This window comes from Juglans regia, chromosome 7, assembly GCF_001411555.2.
Source record: "Juglans regia cultivar Chandler chromosome 7, Walnut 2.0, whole genome shotgun sequence".
Taxonomy (NCBI): domain Eukaryota; kingdom Viridiplantae; phylum Streptophyta; class Magnoliopsida; order Fagales; family Juglandaceae; genus Juglans; species Juglans regia.
In genome coordinates, this window is record NC_049907.1 from 41,530,787 (window position 1) to 41,551,613 (window position 20,827).

At 37.1% G+C, this 20,827-nt stretch overlaps 2 protein-coding genes across 2 annotated transcripts; both read left to right on the forward strand.

The window, feature by feature from the left end:
• The first annotated feature begins 7,273 nt into the window (after positions 1–7,273).
• On the forward strand, positions 7,274–9,071 carry LOC108985194 (polygalacturonase-like). Its single transcript, XM_018957387.1, has 4 exons — positions 7,274–7,711; positions 7,891–8,180; positions 8,422–8,650; positions 8,847–9,071. The coding sequence occupies exons 1-4, from the start codon at positions 7,274–7,276 to the stop codon at positions 9,069–9,071; spliced, it is 1,182 nt and encodes a 393-aa protein (XP_018812932.1).
• A 9,443-nt stretch (positions 9,072–18,514) lies between these two features.
• Positions 18,515–20,083, forward strand: LOC108985195 (polygalacturonase-like). Its single transcript, XM_018957388.1, has 4 exons — positions 18,515–18,958; positions 19,088–19,377; positions 19,480–19,708; positions 19,865–20,083. The coding sequence occupies exons 1-4, from the start codon at positions 18,515–18,517 to the stop codon at positions 20,081–20,083; spliced, it is 1,182 nt and encodes a 393-aa protein (XP_018812933.1).
• The last annotated feature ends 744 nt before the right edge of the window (positions 20,084–20,827 follow it).

The window sequence follows — 20,827 nt, forward strand, 5'->3', positions numbered from 1 at the left end:
GTGTGTGCATGTGTATAATATTTATATATATATATATATATATATATATTTATATGTGTGTGTGTGTATTTTTTAAAAACTCTTTATTCAATGATTGCATATATATATATATAATTGAAATCCTTGAAAATGAGTGACAAATAAGAGAATGATTTTTATTTTTATCTTGTTTTCTTTAACTCATGAGGTGCTTCTGCATTAAACATATTATTGTTGTCTGTGAAATCATTACTTGTCTAAAAAATTTAAATTAATAAGAAGAAATAGATTTTATTATTTATTTTATATAGTCTAACTTGTCAACATTGGCTTGATCCATCACATGCATGCATGTTCATGATGAGCAACCAAATGACAAACCTGCAGCATGCACTTCCGCGACACACATGATTTAGAATGAACCCAAAACTCCTGGCTAGCTGTTGTACTTGCATTGCTAGATAGGCTTGCCCAATGAACAGACAAGGATGGCCTTTTATAAAGAAAATATATTGTTGTCTTATAAATTAATTATGTCTCGCATCGTTCAATATATAATTGATCGATCAATACCACAGCAAATAACACAAGCTGCCATAATTCTCACTGTTTTGGGCCTTTTAATTTTCAGGGTTTCCCTGTTGCATGCAATATTAATTAATTAATTAATTTGCGGATCAGTTAGCCATGCATGCATGCACGTGACGTGCGTTGACATTCACCCACATCATCGATTGCCACATGCACTGTCTTCAAAATTCAAATATTTTCTGATAATGAACTGTACATCATGTTCTACCAAAAAAAGTACTTGGTTTTTTTTTTTTTTTCAAACGTCAGAATTAAAGCATATAATATATATATATATATATAGAGAGAGAGAGAGAGAGAGAGAGAGAGAGAGAGAGAGGGAGGGTACTGGTTAATTAGTTAGGTCCATATGCATGAAATTTTATGTACCGCCGAAAGAACATGATGACTTTGGGGTCAAGCCAATTAGGACCCTGATCATCGTGATCAACCTGATTTTAATATGATATCTGGAGTCAATTTTCACACTAATTAATTAGATTAAACTATGTATATATAATAGGACCCTAGCTAGCTAGCTAGTAATATTTCCAAGTAATTAAAAATTAAGCATTAACACTAGTGATGAGGGCTTTCCTTTAATTGCGGACCAACCCTTTCACCACATGCATGTGGTCATGATGCATATTATTTTCTTCGTCATGAATCTCTTAATTAATTGATTAATATTGAAATATTAGGGTAAGTTGGGGCAATTGACTATCTGCGCGCATGGCCGGGATTTAATTATTTGACTTTCAAATCAATTTTCTTGTACATAAAATTATATAATTTTAAGGCTCAATATATATCGGAATCTTCTCTCGAAACCTTTATAAACTGGAATTAAAGGCAATTAACTAACGACGCCGACGGGGCCATACTTGTCTATGTTCGGTCAAAGAATATAAAAACAAGAGCTTAGCCGGGGTTTGGTTAAGCTCCTATAATGGTTGGGCTTCACCCTGGCCTGGAATAGAGATGTTATAAATTAGGAGAACCATTACTGTATGGTCAAAACTTCTGGGCTTACTTTTATTATTATTATTATTATTATTATTATTGGTGGCTAGCAAACTAGTCGGCAAAATCTTTGGGCTTCTAGACAGGTTTATGACCAGATTGATGACCCCCCGCCACCAATGCATGCTAACCAATTGTGGGGTTTAACTGCCATCCATGCATGCTATACATGCATTCCTACGTAAGCTTGGATCTTCACCTTTTTTGGCTGCCTGTGATGCTGTACAGTATGTGTATATATATATATATATATATATAAAGGGTTAAATTTCCAAAATAAGCTTGTGTTTACAATCTGGCTTATTTCATGTGAGCGCATATATATGATGAAAAATGTCATTATTCATTCTAAATTATATTATCCTTAATACATTCGTTACATGGAATATTTTAGAATTGAGACATGTACTTGTTAAGAGATGGTTTGAATCATGTTGAATAAGCGCCTCTCTAGATTGTTCACTCAGGCGGTGTCTCCACCACTCGAGCGAAGCTTCAACCCAAGAGTTTGCTCATCAATTGCTCGACACTCAGTTTGAGCCAAACGCCAGCCCTAATGTTCACTCAAGCATCGCTCTACACGCCGCTCGAGCGAATGTCCATGTTTAGGGCTTCTCGTGCCGTGGACTATCAATACATGTTATTCTTCATGTATTATTAACTTTGAAGTACCCATAGGGGTGAAAGTTGGTCGGTCCGAACAGGAGAAACTGATCAGACGGGTTGGTTCGGTTCAGACTGGACCGACCCTAGACCAAAACCAGTTAGTCTTAGTCCCTGAAATAGAGGACCGAGACTCTTCGGTCCGATCCCAGTCTAGGGGTTTCCCACCTCGAATAGGACCAGACTGACCGAATTTAAAATATATATTATTTATATAATTACTTATGTAATTTTTATCTAACCTATCGCCATTAAAAATATAAAACTTTAAATATGTTATTAACAAATTAACATTCTATCAATTTACTAATTTATAATATCAATTAACTAATTATATAGTAATTATAGAAGTTAAGAATGTAATTTTCATCTAATTTATTATTATTGATCATATAAAATAATTTTTTATTGAGTTAGTTATATAATCCACATTAATAATTCACTTAATTTTAATTTAGTATTTTAAATATTTTTTAATAATTTAGTTTAAAAAATAAATAAAAAATAATTGGAGCTGACCAAACGGACTAGATCGGACTGATAACTACCGGTTTGGTTCGGTCCCTAAGGATGTTCAGTCTGGTCCAGTTTGGGAAAAATGATAGACCAAAAATTTCAGTTCATCACCCCTCCGGACCGGTCCGGACCAATTTACACCCCTAAGTAGCCATATGATACACACACACACACACACACACACACACACACACATATATATAGAGAGAGAGAGAGAGAGAGAGAGAGAGAGAGAGAGAGAGAGAGATAATCCTTTTGTAAAGAATCTTGAGAGTTCATTGGGTATATTTGGGGCTTTGGGATTTGGGATTATATGATTGATCTCTTATACTCCACCTTTGTTAATAGTAAATTCATTAAGACCAACCCTGCCAATAAACGTAGGCTCACATTGAGCCGAACCACTTAAATATTGGTGTTCTATGTGTAATTGTCGAATTTTCTTTTATTTTTTCTGCTATTTCACTTTAACTTAACCTTTGATGACCAGTTAATCCAAACAGTACTAGTTGAACTAATTTCTGTATAAAGTAACTTAACAATATTTTAGATTATGCTAATATTCTAGGATCCATAATGAATAGCAGTATTTGTTTCTCGAAAATCCTACTTAATCTATTTTCCGTTAAAAACAAATAATTCTATGTATGAAATGATGATCATGTGCAGCTAACTCATGTATAGATATATTTGATCACCACAATTCAAAGTGTGCACGTGTGTGTATATATATCTATTTAATTATATTAAAACCAAGTTTTAACTTGAATTGGCATTCAGTCAGCAAAAATCGGCCTAACAATCCATAAATTATCAGCACATCTTACAAACCAGCGAATCATTTATTTGTAAAGGTTCAAGCGGTGCAATGAACTAGCAAAGTTGTAAACTGTTTATTCGCAAAGAGTCAAGAGATGCAATGATTCAACATATTTACAAATGGTCAAGTGGTGCAATTGTCAACGTGCTCTATAGTTTATTTGCAAAGTTCGTCGAGGTAGTTAAAAACAAATGGCCAAGCACTCTATTTTGCACCACTGAAACAAAGTAACATTTCCCCCACAACCAAGCCACCCCACGGCGACAGACTTCGAAGAACCCAACGTCAATCAGTGGAAAAGATTTAAAGCACCGCCTAGACGTCAATCGGTGTAAAAAAAATAAAAGCGCCGCTTAGAAGAATCTGATTTTTAGGACTACAGTTCAACATAATTCCGTTTATTTACAAACAAGAGGTGCAATGATTCAGCATATTTACAAAGGGTCAAACGGTGCAATTGTCAATGTTCTCTATAGTTTATTTACAAAGTTCGACAAGATAGTTAAAAATAAATGGCCACGCACTCCTATGCAAAGAAACAAGAATCAGAGAAACCACTCCCAAGTACACTTCCAGGCCTAAACCCATGCCAAAGATAGGAGAGTTCCTTATCGAGAGATCATTACATGCGGCGACGGCCTGGGTGACTATCGACGACAGCCCGACTGGGAGTGGTGGCAGAGCACGGGGATAAAATGAGGGAGAGCAAACTATCATTCACGAGAGAGAGAGAGAGAGAGAGAGAGAGAGAGAGAGAGAGAAGCGGCAGCTTGGGGGTGGTGTAGGGTGCCCAGTGGCGCTGCCTATGCAAATGGTAACGTTAAGGTGGGGTTGGCAACGTGGCTCAAGGTGGGGAGATTTTTTTTTTTGTTTTTGGTGGGGTAAAATAGAGCACCCCTTCCAAAGTTTTGTAGTGGCTGACATGGTGGTGTGGGCAGTTTTGTGGAGTATGTTGTCATTGCACGGTGGCTGATCAGGCTTGGCGATTTCCGTCATGCATGAGACTATGGTCACTGTGGTGGGGGGTTGCGACGTAGAATCTAGCTTGGTTGTGGGGCTTGTGGTGGTGAGGCTTGGCAGTGGTGTGAGCCTTTGGTCATTGCAACGAGGGAAAAATTGCGATGAGACTAGCATTTGCGATGAGTTTGCGATAAACTCATGCCCGCCCACAAGTTGATTCCTCTCTCTTTTCTCAACCGTTCTTGAGCCTAACGAATCCTAAATTATTTTATGCTACACAGATGCCTTCGCCATGGTAGCCTCAGTCTAGCCACCAATTTTGTTGCATTCTCTCCTTCCTCTTGGTGAGTCTGTCACATGGCTTTTCGCTCAAGTAAATATGTTTTTACCTCTCGGTGAGATATGCAGCTAAAAGCATCCCTCTTCTTCGTGATATAAAATTAAAATGCATAAAAGCAACCGTATGTAAAGCATAAAAGCAAATCTGACTTGCTTTTACTTCTTTATGGCTAAATTATGTTCCAACCCTTTATTTATTTTTTTTAAAAGTGAATACTTTATTCTTTTGAAGACCTTATTATTTATTGCTCTCGAATTCAAAATCATGACAAAAAGTGATTGCTTATATACGAGATTAATTTGGGTTTGGTTTCACTTGAATTTGTTTTAGTTTGGATTACTGTAGTAAATTGCAAAGGATTTTATTTAAGCATTTTGTTACTTATTTTAATAGATTTATATAAAATATAACTATTCACTAAGTTATAATTTGAAAATAAGATATATTAAGAATATTTAAATAATATTATTATTAGTTCTATATAAAAAACTCAAAAATTTTTAAATTATTTTCTACAATATAATTAGTTAGTGACATGTCTTTTTAGAAATTTAGTGACATAAAGATCATGTTTAAATATTTGTTTTTTGGGATCTTGAGCTAAGTTGGGTTTTTTGTGAATCAAGTTTGGGATTACACACCTCGGACTTTAGAAAGTTCTTATAGCTATCAATTTCAGGTTAATAGTTCATAGTTTTATTCGTTTCTCTTTACCCTTCCGATTTGAGAGATGGGTAGAATACATTTCATGGTGATCGATCATTGTCATCATTGACAAGACGACACCTGTAATAAATTGTTACACTTTTTTTAAGTACCCCATTATTAATGAATTTATTATTTTAATTAAGACTTTACGATCTCCATTATAGTTGAATAAATTGTTAGGTAGGTGCAACCCTCGCACACCCCAATGAATAAAATGGTTAAATTTGAGTAATTGAAAGTAGTGAATACGCAAATATTTGATTGATGATTTTGTTTTACTTCTTGATTTGGTTGGTAGGTTTGCTGGCTTTAATGCCCATCTTTTGTGGGTTGTACAAGATTTCAATATTAGATGGATGCGTATGTTTTAGTAAACTCAAGCTAAGCAGGAGATGGTGGCCTGAGGACAAAAGCTAGCTGTGGAGAGTGGATCGGCTCTGTAATGTTTTGGTTAGAAAGAAATTTGTATTCGAATATATACTAAATCTCATTTTATAATCTACATATTCAGATATATTTTACAGTCACTTTTTTATTTTAATTACGACAATTCATGTATTACGGGAGTTATAGGCTCGTATATATAACTTGGATAAATGAAATTAACAGTACTAAAAAGATACGTACAAATTAACAAAAGCGATGGCTAAGAAAAAAAAATTAAAAAACCATGCACTGAGGTCATCAGTCACTTAATACGTACAATATTGACTAGCCTTTTACTGTATATATAGCACATTAAAACTAATTAACGCAGGTTGTTTATAATGTTCCCGGCGATTGCCTGATCTCAATCGCTATATTTCCGCCCGGTTCTCCGCCAATACTGCTTGCCCTGCATGCGTTTCACATGCATGAGTGCATTAAGGCTTCGACTGTTACGTACACTCAATATATATTCTGCCCCACTGTCACCCACCCCTAGCTTGCACAATATTGATCGATCCCTCTGTCAACGTACAGCTAGCAAGGATTTACATGCTGTCCTTTCCGACCACTCCCATTCTAAAACACGTGATATTGGGAGCCTAACAAAGTCTACGTACGGCCTGATGGGGGAAGTTTCTCTGCGGTTCACTTATGCCCGTACAATATTAGTTAGACCTCCAATTAAAAAGTGCCAACTCAAACAGTATCAAAAGAATGAAAAACTGAAAATGGTTATAAATATTCATGAGTTGAGTTTTACGTTAATATTTTGATATAATGTTGTAATTTTTTTAAAATTTTTATATAAAATATAATAAATAATTTAATTTTTTTAAATTAAAGATCTAATTAATACATCTATAAAAATTAAGATAACGTGAATATCGATGATGTATGTATATGCATGACATGCTAAGTTCATTGGAATGACAGGAGTAACACAACTGCTCCACAAAGAATACCTTGCACGATTAATGCTTGTGCATATATATCATCATGCCATTATTCTAAACCATTTCTAAGAAAAAACAAACGACATATATTATATATAATACAACGCAATGCCACCGTACATACACCTATAACTTGAGGTACCCGACTATACGTGTATTGAGTAACATTTAATTGACTTGATTCGTACGTACTAAACTAATGATTGATCGAACATGCAGTTTGTCGACCCAATACTGGTATAAATTATCGCCAGAACCCCACATCTTCTTTCATCAACGTCCTCTGATCTCCCTAATTATCGAGATCATAAGATGGCTAATTTTAATCTCACGATATTTTCTTGGATTCTCTTCCTCGTCTGCATGGCCTTCAGTCGTTCATCGAATGCAGCATATTACAACGTGGTCAGTTCTGGTGCTAGAGCAGATGGGAAAACTGACTCGGCGCAAGCATTTCTTAAGGCATGGCGGTTAGCATGCAACTCGATTAGACCGGCCACGATTTACGTTCCTTTGGGTACTTTCTTGCTAAAACCAGTAGTTTTTACTGGCCCATGTAAGAGTAGAATCGTGGTTAAGCTTGCTGGAACCCTTGTTGCCCCGTCGGATTATTGGAGCTGGAATTCCCAATATTGGATTTTGTTCATTAAGGTCACTAGGGTTTCGGTCTTTGGTGGCGTTCTTGATGCAAAGGGAGCTGGCTATTGGGCTTGCCGGAGAGCTGGAAGAAGTTGCCCAGTTGGATCCAGGGTATGTTATGGCCGCTTATTTGCTTGAATACGATGCATGTATAAGTACTGCTAATTCCAGCAGTACTGTAAAGAATGTGAATTAATCAAATATATTGCCAGCCTGTTAATTACAAAGTGTTTAATATGAATGCTGACCCTTAATGATCACTATATATCTTAATCGTGTTTGCATTTCAGTCAATATCTTTCCTGTGGTCTAGCAACGTCGTGGTGAACGGCTTGACATCAATCAACAGCCAGAGAATCCATGTTTCTCTTTATCATTGTAACTATGTTGTTCTTCGAAACTTGAATATTAGAGCCCCCAGCTCGAGCCCCAACACCGACGGCATACACGTGCAATCCTCAACTGGGGTCACGATTAGTTCGAGCACCATAATGACCGGAGATGATTGCATCTCCATCGGCCAGGGCTCTAAAAACTTGTGGATTGAGCGTGTTGCCTGCGGCCCTGGACATGGAATAAGGTATTGTACGTGCATTGAAATAATTTATAGGCAAGTAATTAACATATACATGAGAAGGAAAGAAATAAGTACGCTGACAGGATGATCAGCAGCAACCTAGCTAGTTTCAGCATCCTTATATCTAGCTAGCTAGCTAGCCTGTGAAATAATTGTGCGAACCTTTGAAAATGTTAAAAAAAAAAAAAAGGCCAAAATGATGGTATTATTTCTCATATGGATCATGTTTACCTCGTGGATGCAGCATTGGTAGTTTGGGTGCATATGCAAACGAAGATGGTGTAGAGAATGTGACAGTAACGAGCTCGGTTTTCTCAAGAACTCAAAATGGAGTACGTATAAAGTCATGGGCCAGGCCTAGCAATGGATATGTGAAAAACATCGCTTTTCGTAACATTATCATGAAGAATGTCGATAACCCTATAATCATTGATCAGAAATACTGCCCTAGCGCCAAAGGTTGCCCAAATCAGGTACGTACCCGCCATGCATAAAACTTAGATGAATGTATGCATGCATGGCATGTCAGTTTTTAGTTTATATATAGCAGCTGAGTACGTAATTTGTTCACCTCAAAATTAAATTTAATTCAGAATCTTGAAATTGCTTGCATTTTCTTTTCTTTTTTGTTGTATTAATATATATCATTCTCTTCCTTCCCCTCACTAGAGTTCTGGCGTGAAGATAAGTCAAGTGACATACAAAAACATTAAAGGAACATCGGCCTCGCAAATAGCCATTAATTTTATATGCAGTTCAAGCAATCCATGCAAGGGGATCAGATTGCAAGACATAAAGCTTTCTTATAATAAAAATAGCACAGCGACAGCATCTTCTTGCACCAATGCCGGCGGGATCAGTAATGGAGTAGTCATACCAAGAAGTTGTTTATGAATCATGATCGATATATATATATAGTTGATGATCTTGTTTATGTATACAATTAAAAACTGTAAATTAATTAATGGCCTTGTTTGGATAATATCATTTTCTCGCTATTTTTTACTTAAAAGATCAAGTACTGTTGGTTCCTAGCTAAATAGGTTTAATTACGTGCAAGCTGTCATGGAGGATTTGATGATTTAATGTAACACATGATCAATAAGTGTAAATTTAAGTTATTTATAAGATCAAGTACTACATGATGATATTCAATCCAAGAATAGATGCCAAATATTAGATATCCATATTAAGGAAGACAACTCACAAAGTGAATCACTAAGATCTGCAGGTACATGATTCTAGCATCAGTTTCTAATTTGGTTGTAATACTTTAATTTTCTGCAATTATTTACTTGTAAATGCTGTAGATTTCCGTTACTACCTTCCATAGATAACACACTCAAATTCATGTATAAATTACTTACCTTGTACATCAATAAAATTGTGTGTTCAGAATTCTTCCAACAATAGTGTTACTCTTCTATATGGTATTAAGAGAGCCAGTCTCTAACGAGATTTAATTTTTTCTTCTTTTTGAAAAAAAATGGCTGCAATTCTTGGGTCCTCTACTCATCCGATTATCAGCATCAATGCTTCCACTACCATCAACGAAAAACTTACTCCATCCACCTTTTCCCAATGGAGAGTCCAATTCGAAGCACTGTTGATTGGCTACGATCTCATCAACTTTGTTACTGGCGAGCGTATATGCCCTGCCATCGATGCCGAAAATTCTGCAACCTCCAAAGCAGCGAATTCCCACTGGGTTCGTCAAGATAAACTAATTCTTCATGCTCTCCTTGCCTCGACTTCCACTGCCATTACACCTCTTCTTGCATCCTGCAAAACATCTCATCAAGCTTGGACATCACTCACTCGACTCTATGTGGGAAAATCTCGAACGCGTGCAATGCAACTCAAAGAGGACCTCACGTTGCAAACTCGAGGTAGCCGTTCAGTTACTGAGTTCCTCCATGCAATTAAGATAATTGCAGATGAACTTGCATTAATCGATCATTCAATCTCGGATGACGATTTGACCCTGTACATCTTAAATGGGTTGGGAACAAAATTTCGGGAGATAGCAGCTCCAATTCGTGCTCGAGAAACTTCATTAAAATTTGAGGAACTACATGATTTGCTTGTTGGCCATGAAAACTATCTTCGGAGAATGGAAACTAACTTTGCGCAACACTTAGTTGCTACTGCAAATTATTCGCATCGGCATGGAGGACCAAACAACAATGACAACCAGCGTTCTTCATCTTCTTCCAGCAAAAGTCGTGACAGCAAGAAGAAGTGGACTTCCAATTCTGGGCCTCGCAAATTCAAGCCTAAATGCCAACTATGCGACCAGGTGGGCCATACAGCAAAAAGTTGCTTCAAACTTGGGTCCAGTGGAGTTACTACCAATTGTGCAGCGTCCTCTAAAAACAGTGATAAAAAATGGCTAGTTGATTCAGCAGCATTTCATAACATGACGACTGATCTTTCCAATCTTTCGATACACTCTGAATATGATGGTACTGATGAAGTGGTAGTTGGAGATGGATCAGGTTTGCCTGTATCTCATGTTGGTTCATTATCTTTTAAATCCTCTAATCATATATTTCATCTTAAAGATACATTATGTGTTCCAACAATTAAAAAAAAAATTGATCTCTGTCCATCATTTTACCAAGCAAAATGATGTTTATCTTGAATTTCATCCATCTTATTTTTTGGTGAAGGATCGGATAACGGGGGCGACACTCCTCAAAGGTGCATGTGAAGATGGTGTATACCCTTTGCCGGAGAAGTTAGCTATGGCTTCCAAAAATGTTATTGCTTATGTTCATGAACGCATCTCCAAAGATGGATGGCACAAAAGACTTGGTCATCCATCTTCTAAAATTGTTAATCATTTAATTCGTGTTTTTTCATTACCTACAAATAAATCTGACAATAATGCTTTATGCAATGCATGTTCTCAAAATAAAGCTCATTGTCAACCCTTCCATTATCATGGTTGAACTAGCAAAGCACCTCTTGAGTTAATTTACACTGATGTTTGGGGTCCCTCGCATAATGTTGGTATTGATGGTTCAAAATATTAAGTCATTTTTATTGACCATCATACTAAATATATTTGGCTCTATTCGATGACTCACAAATCAAATGTTCAAATCATTTTTCCTCAATTTCAAAATCTTGTGGAAAATAGATTTAACACCCGAATTAAGAGTATTTACTCTGACAACAGAGGTAAGTACATTGCTCTTAAATCATATTTTTCGGTTCATGGCATTGGTCATTATACAACCGCTCATCACACACCTCAACAAAATGGCATGTCTGAACGACGACATCGCCATCTAGTTAAAACTGGGCTCACGCTTCTCTCAAATGCAAATCTCCCACTCTCGTTTTGGCCCTATGCTTTTCAAACGGCTGCATATTTAACAAATAGAATGCCAACTGCTACATTGCAAAATAAAACACCATTTGAAAAGCTCTTACATCAAACTCCCAACTATTTAAAACTCAAACTTTTCGGATGCCTCCGCTACCCTTTGACACGGCCATATAACAAGCATAAGCTTGAACCCAAAGCTACACCATGCATCTTTGTGGGCTATTCTTCTTCTCAAAATGCATATTTATGTTTTGAGCCCAAAGCCCATCGTGTCTTTCATTCACGGCATGTCTTGTTTGATGAAAGGCAATTTCCTTTTTCTGAATTGAGCCCTAAACCGAGTGCGATCCCAGGTCCTATTTCTTCTTCTTCCATTGAACCACTCGTGCAACTCACTTTGCAGACACCCACAGCTCAGTCCGTGCCAGCAGCTGTCTCTCCAGCATTGGGTACTCCTTCTTCTTCGGCACCATTGATGCAGACTTCTCCTCCACCGATTCCTCACCAGGTATGCGTTTCGCAACCATCCTCTTCGGTTTTAAATGAAGTCTCTCTTCCAAATGTGTCCTTCAATTCCGATTCTCTTGTGCCCCGATTGCATACTATGGTGACTCGGTCAATGAATAATATTTATAGACCAAAAAAATCATTCATTGTCACAAAACATTCACTTCCACCATCCCTAGAAACCAACACTGTGAGTGAAGCTCTCTCTGATCCGTGTTGGCGAGATGCTATGTCCTCAGAGCTAACAGCTCTCATGCGCCATGGTACATGGCAGTTAGCACTCCCTCCAAAAGGATGTAACATTATTGGGTGCAAATAGGTTTTTCGGATCAAAAGATTGGCTGATGGATCTATAGATCGGTATAAAGCACGATTAGTTGCGAAAGGGTTCAATCAAAGACCGGGGCTAGACTACAAAGAGACTTTTAGTCCAGTAGTGAAACCTGTTACCATACGCACTATGTTGTCTCTTGCTGTTATGCAGGGCTGGTCACTGAGACAACTGGACGTGAATAATGCATTTTGACATGGATATCGTACAGAAACAGTCTACATGAAACTGTCACCCAGATTTCAAGATCCAGAAAAATCAAACCATGTTTGTTGTCTTAAGAAGGCTATATGTGGTCTTAAACAAGCATCACGTGCTTGGTATTCAGCTCTTAAACAAGCACTAGTTGCGTTTGGTTTTGTAAATGCTAAATCTGACTCCTCCTTGTTTGTATATAGTGCTGGTTCCATAATAGTCTACTGCTTGGTATATGTAGATGACTTGGTTGTCACAGGAAATGATTCAAAATTTGTGGAAAGCATTATCACTCAACATGGACAACAGTTCTCCATCAAGGACATGAGACCCCTGCATTTCTTCCTCGGCATTGAGGTTATTCCTACTCCTCATGGTTTGTTCTTTACTCAACACAAGTACATCCATGATCTTTTGGCAAAAACAAACATGGATGGAGCTAAGGATGTTACCACTCCCCTCTCCACTTCGGTTTCTTTGAAATTAGATGATGGAACCCCCAACGTGGATTCTACAAAATATCGTCGTATCATTAGAGCATTACAATATCTTTCTCTAACTAGACCCGACATCAGCTTTGATATCAATAAGTTATCTCAGTTCATGCATCGGCCCACAATGACTCACTGGATAGTCACAAAAAGATTGCTTCGATACTTGAAAAACACCATTTTTAATGGAATAACCATTCAGAAAAACATCCACCCTGAGCTCACATGCTTTATTGATGCGGATTGGGCAGGAAATTTAGATAATAGAAGCTCCACTTCAGCATATCTTATTTTACTTGGCACGAATCCAATTTCGTGGAGCTCCAAGAAACAAAGAGCCATTGCAAGGTCATCCACGAAAGCCGAATATCGAGCGCTGGCCACTGCAGCATCTGAATTAATGTGGATTCTTTCACTTTTCCAAGAACTGAAGTTTACTCTTAAAAAGTCTCCTCTACTGCTTTGTGATAATTTAGGTGCAACACACCTAAGCTTCAATCCGGTTCATCATTCAAGAATGAAGCATATTCAAATAGATCTTCATTTTGTGAGAGATTTGGTTCAAAAAATTTTCTTCAAGTTTGGCATGTCCATACAAATGATCAGCTAGCAGACTTGTTAACCAAACCACTCTCGCGTCAAAAAACAGATCAACTCATAAACAAGATCGGACTTTCTGATGGTAGCCCGTTCTTGCGGGGGCGTATTAAGGAAGACAACTCACAAACAGGTCAGAGTCAATCACCAAGATCTGTGGGCACATGATTCTAGCATCAGTTTCTGATTTGGTTGTAATACTTTAATTTTCTGCAATTATTTACTTGTAAATTTTGTAGATTTCCGTTACTACCTTCCATAGATAAAACACTCAAATTCATGTATAAATTACTTACCTTGTACATCAATAAAATTGTGTGTTTAGAATTCTTCCAACAATAGTGTTATTCTTCTATAATCCAAGCTAGCTTGATGCAATTAAGCTGATGATCTCTAGTATTCGATAGAGACCCCGGCGGCCATTTGACTATTTTTATTGAGTAATGCTATATACAAATCTAAAATGTACAAATTTTGTATAAGCATTTTGTAAAAATGTGGACTCTCGATCTATAAAAAAAAAAAAGTAAAATTTTCACACTTTTCCATGGTAGCATCCACTTTTCCATTGGCCCAATAAAATTAATATATAACATCCATCTAATCGTTGAGGATTTTGGGTCTGATCAGGTGATATGTTTATTAATTAGAACCAAGGGTACTATAATCAGACAGTGCTTAATTAATTTTGGGGGATAAGTTTATAAAAATAATATTTGTAAACAAAAACTGTAAATTTTATTTATTTTTTAAGGAATCTACCTTATAAATTAAAAAGACATCATAAAACTCCAATTAAAAAATAATAATAATTTTTTGGGCACCGGAGCCAGTAGTTTCGGATCTGCCCAGCCGCCTTTTTGGGTCGTTTGAAAATGATAGATAATATTAAGCGTACTTCTATTCATCTACATCTTTCCCTTGTACACCACACGAAGCATCATCATGTGGCTTTTTTTTTTTTTGGAGTTAAAAGTGCCTTTAGATAAACCTAAATAGTGTAAAATTATACCCAAATCATTCGTTTTAATTTTTTTTCCCTCCCCCTCCCCCCAGGCCCACATTCTTCCTTCTCTAGCAGCATCTTCTTCCTCCGCCAACAGCCTCTTCACGATTGCCATCGTCTAGGACCACCGACGAGAACCTAGCCACGACCAACCCATTGCCACGTTAGCTCGCATCCATGAATATGCACCTCCAATTATCACCTGCGACCACGAAATTGCTCGTGAAATCTTCACTTCTTCCCATTTTTCCAACCGTCCTATTAAGCAATCTACAAAAGCCTTGATGTTCAACCGTGCCATAGGGTTTGCACCAAACGGAGAATACTGGAGGCTTCTGAGGAGGATTTCTTCAGCCCACACTTTTCACCAAAAAGGATTGTTGCCCACGAAGTTGGATGCTAGATGGATTGCGACAACATGTTGCATGCCATCGCCAAAGAGCAATCACTTCAAGGTGTTGTTTTCTTACGAAACTACCTTCAAGCTGTGGCGCTTGACAACATTATGAGCATCGTATTTGGAAAATGATACAATCTGACGTGCAATAGCGCTGAGGCTAGAGAGTTGCAAAAGATTGTCAGAGAAGGGTTTGAGTAGGTGCTTTTAATTGGTCTAATTATCTCCCATGGCTCAACTACATTTACGACCCTTTTCATATCAGCGAAAGCTGCTCAACGCTTGTTCCTCGTGTCAAAAAGCTTGTGAAGAAACTAATAGATGAGTACCGGCATGTTGAGTACTCGAGCAAGTTCTCTGATAACTCAGATTTTGTTCATGTTCTACTCTCTTTGGAAGGAGACGAGAAACTTGAAGAAGATGACATGATTGCAGTCTTATGGGTTTATAATGGAGTTTTTTTATCTTGTGAATTTCTCTTATTTCTGAATGGAGGTTGTGGTAGTCTCGAGATTCATGGAGGGAGAGGCTTGAGAGAGGAAGAAGTTAATTTCTATGTGAGTTGATTCAGGGAGGGAGAGGCGAGAGAGGAGTCTTGGGGAGGGAAAGTCGAGATTTAGGAGACGTGAGAGAGAAATCTGTTTCAGGGAGGGAGAGAAACAAATTGGACCGGAGGAAAAAGGTGGACCGGTTTGTCACGTAAGTTTCATGTGGCATGTGATCAATAGACCGGACTATGAATAGATTTTTCCTAATATTAATCTCTTCCGATATTCCAAATTTGAAAATCACACACACACACACACACACACAAATATATATGCAAATTACTTCCCCATGAACCCTAAAATGATCATAATTTCATTTAACTGATTTTCTCAATGTAAATCAATCAATGCGATATTACCCATGAGCCTTATATATATATATATATATATATTTATATACTTGTATCCTGCATCCTCCCTCACTCTTTTATATATATGGACTTGTCGATACTAATCAATTGTCTGATTAATATTATTTCTTTAAAAAGAGTAAATTCTAGTGATCAAGGTGAATATCATGTACTTCCGTGATCATATATGAATAATATCACATTAGCATTATATATAGGAGGAGATCAGTAAGATCGTATGAAAATTATCTCAGTCCAATTATGAAACTGTAAATTAAAAAAAAAAGTGGTTTAATTTATAATTAATTAATATGCTCTTTAAAGATTATATAATCAGATCCCTATTCAATATATAACTTAATGTCATTATTATTAGAGTAATGACTTGTACAAGTTTCAAATATATAAGTTTCTCACAATTCCTTTGTAAAAAAATGGATCTAACCATGAAAATGTGTAAAAATAAAAAATAAAAAAAATCTACTTTTTAATTTTAGTAAGACCTATGTGAGGGAGGTTGTTCCCAGTGTCGGGCCAAACCATACGGGCGCCAGACCATGAAACCCCGATGGGCCTAAGGGTAGCTCGGTAGAAGGAAATCGATATGAAAGAATAAAATGGGACGGGCCAAGAAGAGCGAGTTTGGCGCAGGAAGACCAGAAAGAAGCGCCAAAGTAGCACGCTAAGGACATGGACCCATGATTCAGAAGGTCTAACACCTCTATTGGCCGACAATCCATACACATATGGTCAGGGACAACCTTGGTCCCTGGACACTAGCGGTTGGACAAACTTGGAAGGTAGATGCGCCAAGCCGAGACCACACTGCATTTAATGAAGGTCGGAGACGGACATGCCACGACATAAAACCTAGACTGTCAGCAGTTGCCACGATCATACATAGATTACCTGTCGGGTGGTAGAACGTTGGGAAAGGGCACGACCTAAGTACGGAGCGACATCACCACGATCGGCTTGCCAGGAGACCACACCAATTAGGTATATAATCTCACCACCCCAAAATTTTTCCATATTCGCAGGAATGGATCGACCCAACGCGAAGTTGCTCAAATTGCGAAACACGACACCCACAACCTACTTTTTTACAAATGTCTATATGTATAAGACTTATATATTTTAAACTTGTATGTAGTATTACTCTCTTATTAACTATAATTTTAACGTGTTTATATCGTCAAGAGTATTGATCAGTGGTCTCTGGAGTATTGATTAAATCCCATGACTTTGCAGTTTTTTTCTTATTTGTATATATAATTCGATTATACTTTTTTTCTTAGCTTGCATGTGATCGAGTTTATGTGTTCAGTTGATAACTTGGTGTTCAAGGATATAACTGCCTCCTCCCCACGACATATTTGGGACCACTAATATCCAGCCACATCAGCCGTGCTTGCATTAGTTAGGCAATTGTGGGCCCAGCTTGATTCCACAGTGGATTCAAACAAACGCCAGTTGACCACGAATTTCGGCGACCTTCTTGCCTGCCAGTTAGTCCACCGCATTTTCTCCACGCGAGACGTGGCTAAAAAGGAGGAATCTGAAACCGTGACACTTGCAATTATCAGTGTTGTATATCTCATCCACTACGTAAGCCACATCATCAAAGATATATAGATCGCGCGCGCTTCTTCCAGCCAAAAGCGGCCGCAAGAACTTGCACCATGCCGGTCTTTGAGAGAAGCTCAAGCTTGATCATTATTTTATTATATATTTAATGGTTAACTAGGTTACATACACTGAATTATGCATGCTAGCTTGTTTGCGTACATTTACATCTTTAAATTCTCCAAAGCTGACTTTTAGCTTTTAATTACATATATAATATATATATATATGTATATAGATATTAACAAGCAATATATATATAGTACATATTATGATTAATTCTCCGAATCAATAAATAAATTTCATTTCTAAATTGATTATCTCTTATAATTGTATCTTGTCAGCAATGAGTACTTATTCTACATACAATCATTTTTACGCAGTTTTTGCGTATTCTATTAATATAATTGGCCAAATAAGTAATTTTATATTAAAAAAAATGATGCAATCAATTATCACATTAGTAGAATACGCAAAAGTGACTGCACATAGAATTTTTAGAGAAATATTATAAACTAATGATTGCACGATCTATATGGCAGGCTATATATATTCAATCGGACTCATGATTTGCAAATAATTGATAGCAGCTTAATTGGTATATAGTAAACCTTGACATGAATTATTAAGTACTACTCATCACATGTCTTAGTTCATACAGCTTGTTCTGCATTCAAACCTTATCACATGCATGTAGCCGTACATATCATTACCTTCATGTACTGGATAACGTGCCAAGAAGTTTTTTCTTTTGCCTTTATTTTCAAAACGAATATTTTAACGACAGTTGACGAAAAGGAGCAATATATATCGAACTGTGTATATATGCCAAAGACAGGAGCAGCAAACAGCTTCATGCATGCACTATAAGTACTACCCATAACTGCCAATTCTGTCTCATCCAACTTCCTCTCTCTCCGGCCTCTCTCACTCTGCAGTCTAGGCAAGAAAAATGGCTAAGTTTACTACTTTATCTTCCTTTCTATGCCTCTTCTTCATGATATCCTTTATCTGTATCCAAGTTTCAAATGCAGCCAACTATAATGTGGTTCGCTTTGGTGCAAAGCCTGATGGAAAAACTGAAGCAACAAAAGCATTCCTCAAGGCATGGGAATCGGCATGTAACTCGGCCACGGCATCCACGATATACATCCCAAAGGGGAGGTTCTTGCTAAAAGCTACTGTTTTTAGAGGCCCATGCAAGAACAGAATCACGGTTCAGATTGATGGAACCCTTGTGGCACCGTTGGACTATCGTGCGCTTGGGAATTCAGGCTACTGGATTTTGTTCATCGAGGTGAACAGGATTTCTGTTTTTGGCGGCAAGCTTGACGCAAAGGGTGCTGGCTTCTGGGCTTGCAGGAGATCCGGAAAGAATTGTCCAGTTGGTGCTAGAGTACGTTATTTTTAAATAGCCATGATTTGAAGTTTTGAAACCAAATTAATAATCAAACTAGTGGACTTTCCCTTTTTTCTTAATTTGTTTAAGGCGATCGAGACATAACTTGTGTGTTAATGCATGCAGTCGATAACGTTCAATTGGGCAGACAACGTAGTGATCAGTGGCTTAACATCGATCAACAGTCAGCTTAGCCACCTTGTAATCAACAGCTGCAACAACGTGGTAGTCCGAAATGTGAAGCTTATTGCTCCTGACCAGAGCCCAAACACCGATGGAATTCATGTGCAGACCTCGACCGGCGTCACGATCACCGGAAGCACCATGCAAACCGGAGATGATTGTATCTCAATCGGTCCTGGCACCAAGAACTTGTTGATGAGAGACATCAAGTGTGGCCCTGGGCATGGCGTAAGGTATATATATATACATACACATATAATCAGCTTGCAAAAGTGGTGATGCATGTTAATTTAATTAATCGTGCCTAAATAAATAAATATATATATACATAACAGCATCGGTAGCTTGGGCAAGGAATTCAACGAAGCTGGTGTCGAAAATGTGACGCTAACGAACGCAGTATTCACTGGATCAGATAATGGAGTACGGATAAAGTCATGGGCCAGGCCCAGCAAGGGGTTTGTTCGGAACATTCTCTTCCAAAACATCGTGATGAGGAATGTTGAGAGCCCCATCATCATTGATCAGAACTATTGCCCCAACAACCAAAATTGTCCTCGCCAGGTACATATTAACAAATTATAACAAGGATTAATTTGTAAAACAATAAATAAAATCATTTTATTTTAAAAAAATAAATTTTATTTTTTTATTATTATTGAGGCTTAATTTTATGCTCTTTTTTTTTTCCAAAAAAAAAAATATATATCTTGTTAATAGAGTTCTGGAGTGAAGATTAGTAAAGTGACGTACAGAAATATACAAGGAACATCAGCTACAAAAGAGGCCGTGACCTTCGACTGCAGCCCAAGCACTCCATGCAGTGGGATCAGATTGCAAGACATCAAGCTTACTTACATGAAAATGGCAGCAACATCGTCGTGTAAGAACATTGGTGGAACCAGCAGCGGAGTACTCATGCCTCAGAGCTGCATATAGCTATATATATATATATATATATATGTATATATGTATAAAGATCATTATTATTTTCCTCAATTATTTTTTAAGGTTTAGCACTGAATTAGCAGTAATGGGGACGCACACCACATGGAGGCACGCGTTAATTAGATCATCTTCCATTGTTGAGTGTTGGCCAGCCGGGGAGAATTCAATCCCACTCATGAATTTATACATATAATGTATATATATATATATATAATTAAGGTATGTGATCATGTTGTGATGTATGCATGCATGCATCCTACCCAAGTGGAGGTTCTTGTACGTTATTGTAGTTGATTTGCTGATCTAGCTTGAGTTCACATTTGGTAATACCATATATATATATATATATATATATATATTGTCAACAAAATCTTGTACTTTTAATTCCCCGAGATCAGTTTGGGTTGCACGATTATTTTGTTTCATACAATATTACTAAAAAGAATAATACTATATACAGTCTTAAAAATCATATATAAGCTCTACGCACTCACTTTAAAAAAAATAAAATCTATCATTAAAAAAATAATTTTGTCACGTAAGTCCTAAACTTATCTATTTTTTTTTTTAAAGAGAGTATTGCCATATGGAAGTTCTTACTCATTGTGTTTTGCCATGCATTTAGCTAGCTAGCTAGCTAGCTAGCTTCTCAAATGTCTCGTATATGTTTAATTAGAATCTGTGATGAATTTACCTTGATCGACTTCTTACCCTAAAAATTATCTATATATCCAA

Bases quoted from the DNA above. Each gene is read 5' to 3' on its own strand.
- LOC108985194 (XM_018957387.1), top strand. From the start codon at position 7,274: ATGGCTAATTTTAATCTCACGATATTTTCTTGGATTCTCTTCCTCGTC. The intron at 7,712-7,890 runs GTATGTTATGGC...TTTGCATTTCAG, and splicing joins GTTGCCCAGTTGGATCCAGG to TCAATATCTTTCCTGTGGTC. The intron at 8,181-8,421 runs GTATTGTACGTG...TCGTGGATGCAG, and splicing joins GGCCCTGGACATGGAATAAG to CATTGGTAGTTTGGGTGCAT.
- LOC108985195 (XM_018957388.1), top strand. From the start codon at position 18,515: ATGGCTAAGTTTACTACTTTATCTTCCTTTCTATGCCTCTTCTTCATG. The intron at 18,959-19,087 runs GTACGTTATTTT...TAATGCATGCAG, and splicing joins ATTGTCCAGTTGGTGCTAGA to TCGATAACGTTCAATTGGGC. The intron at 19,378-19,479 runs GTATATATATAT...TATACATAACAG, and splicing joins GGCCCTGGGCATGGCGTAAG to CATCGGTAGCTTGGGCAAGG.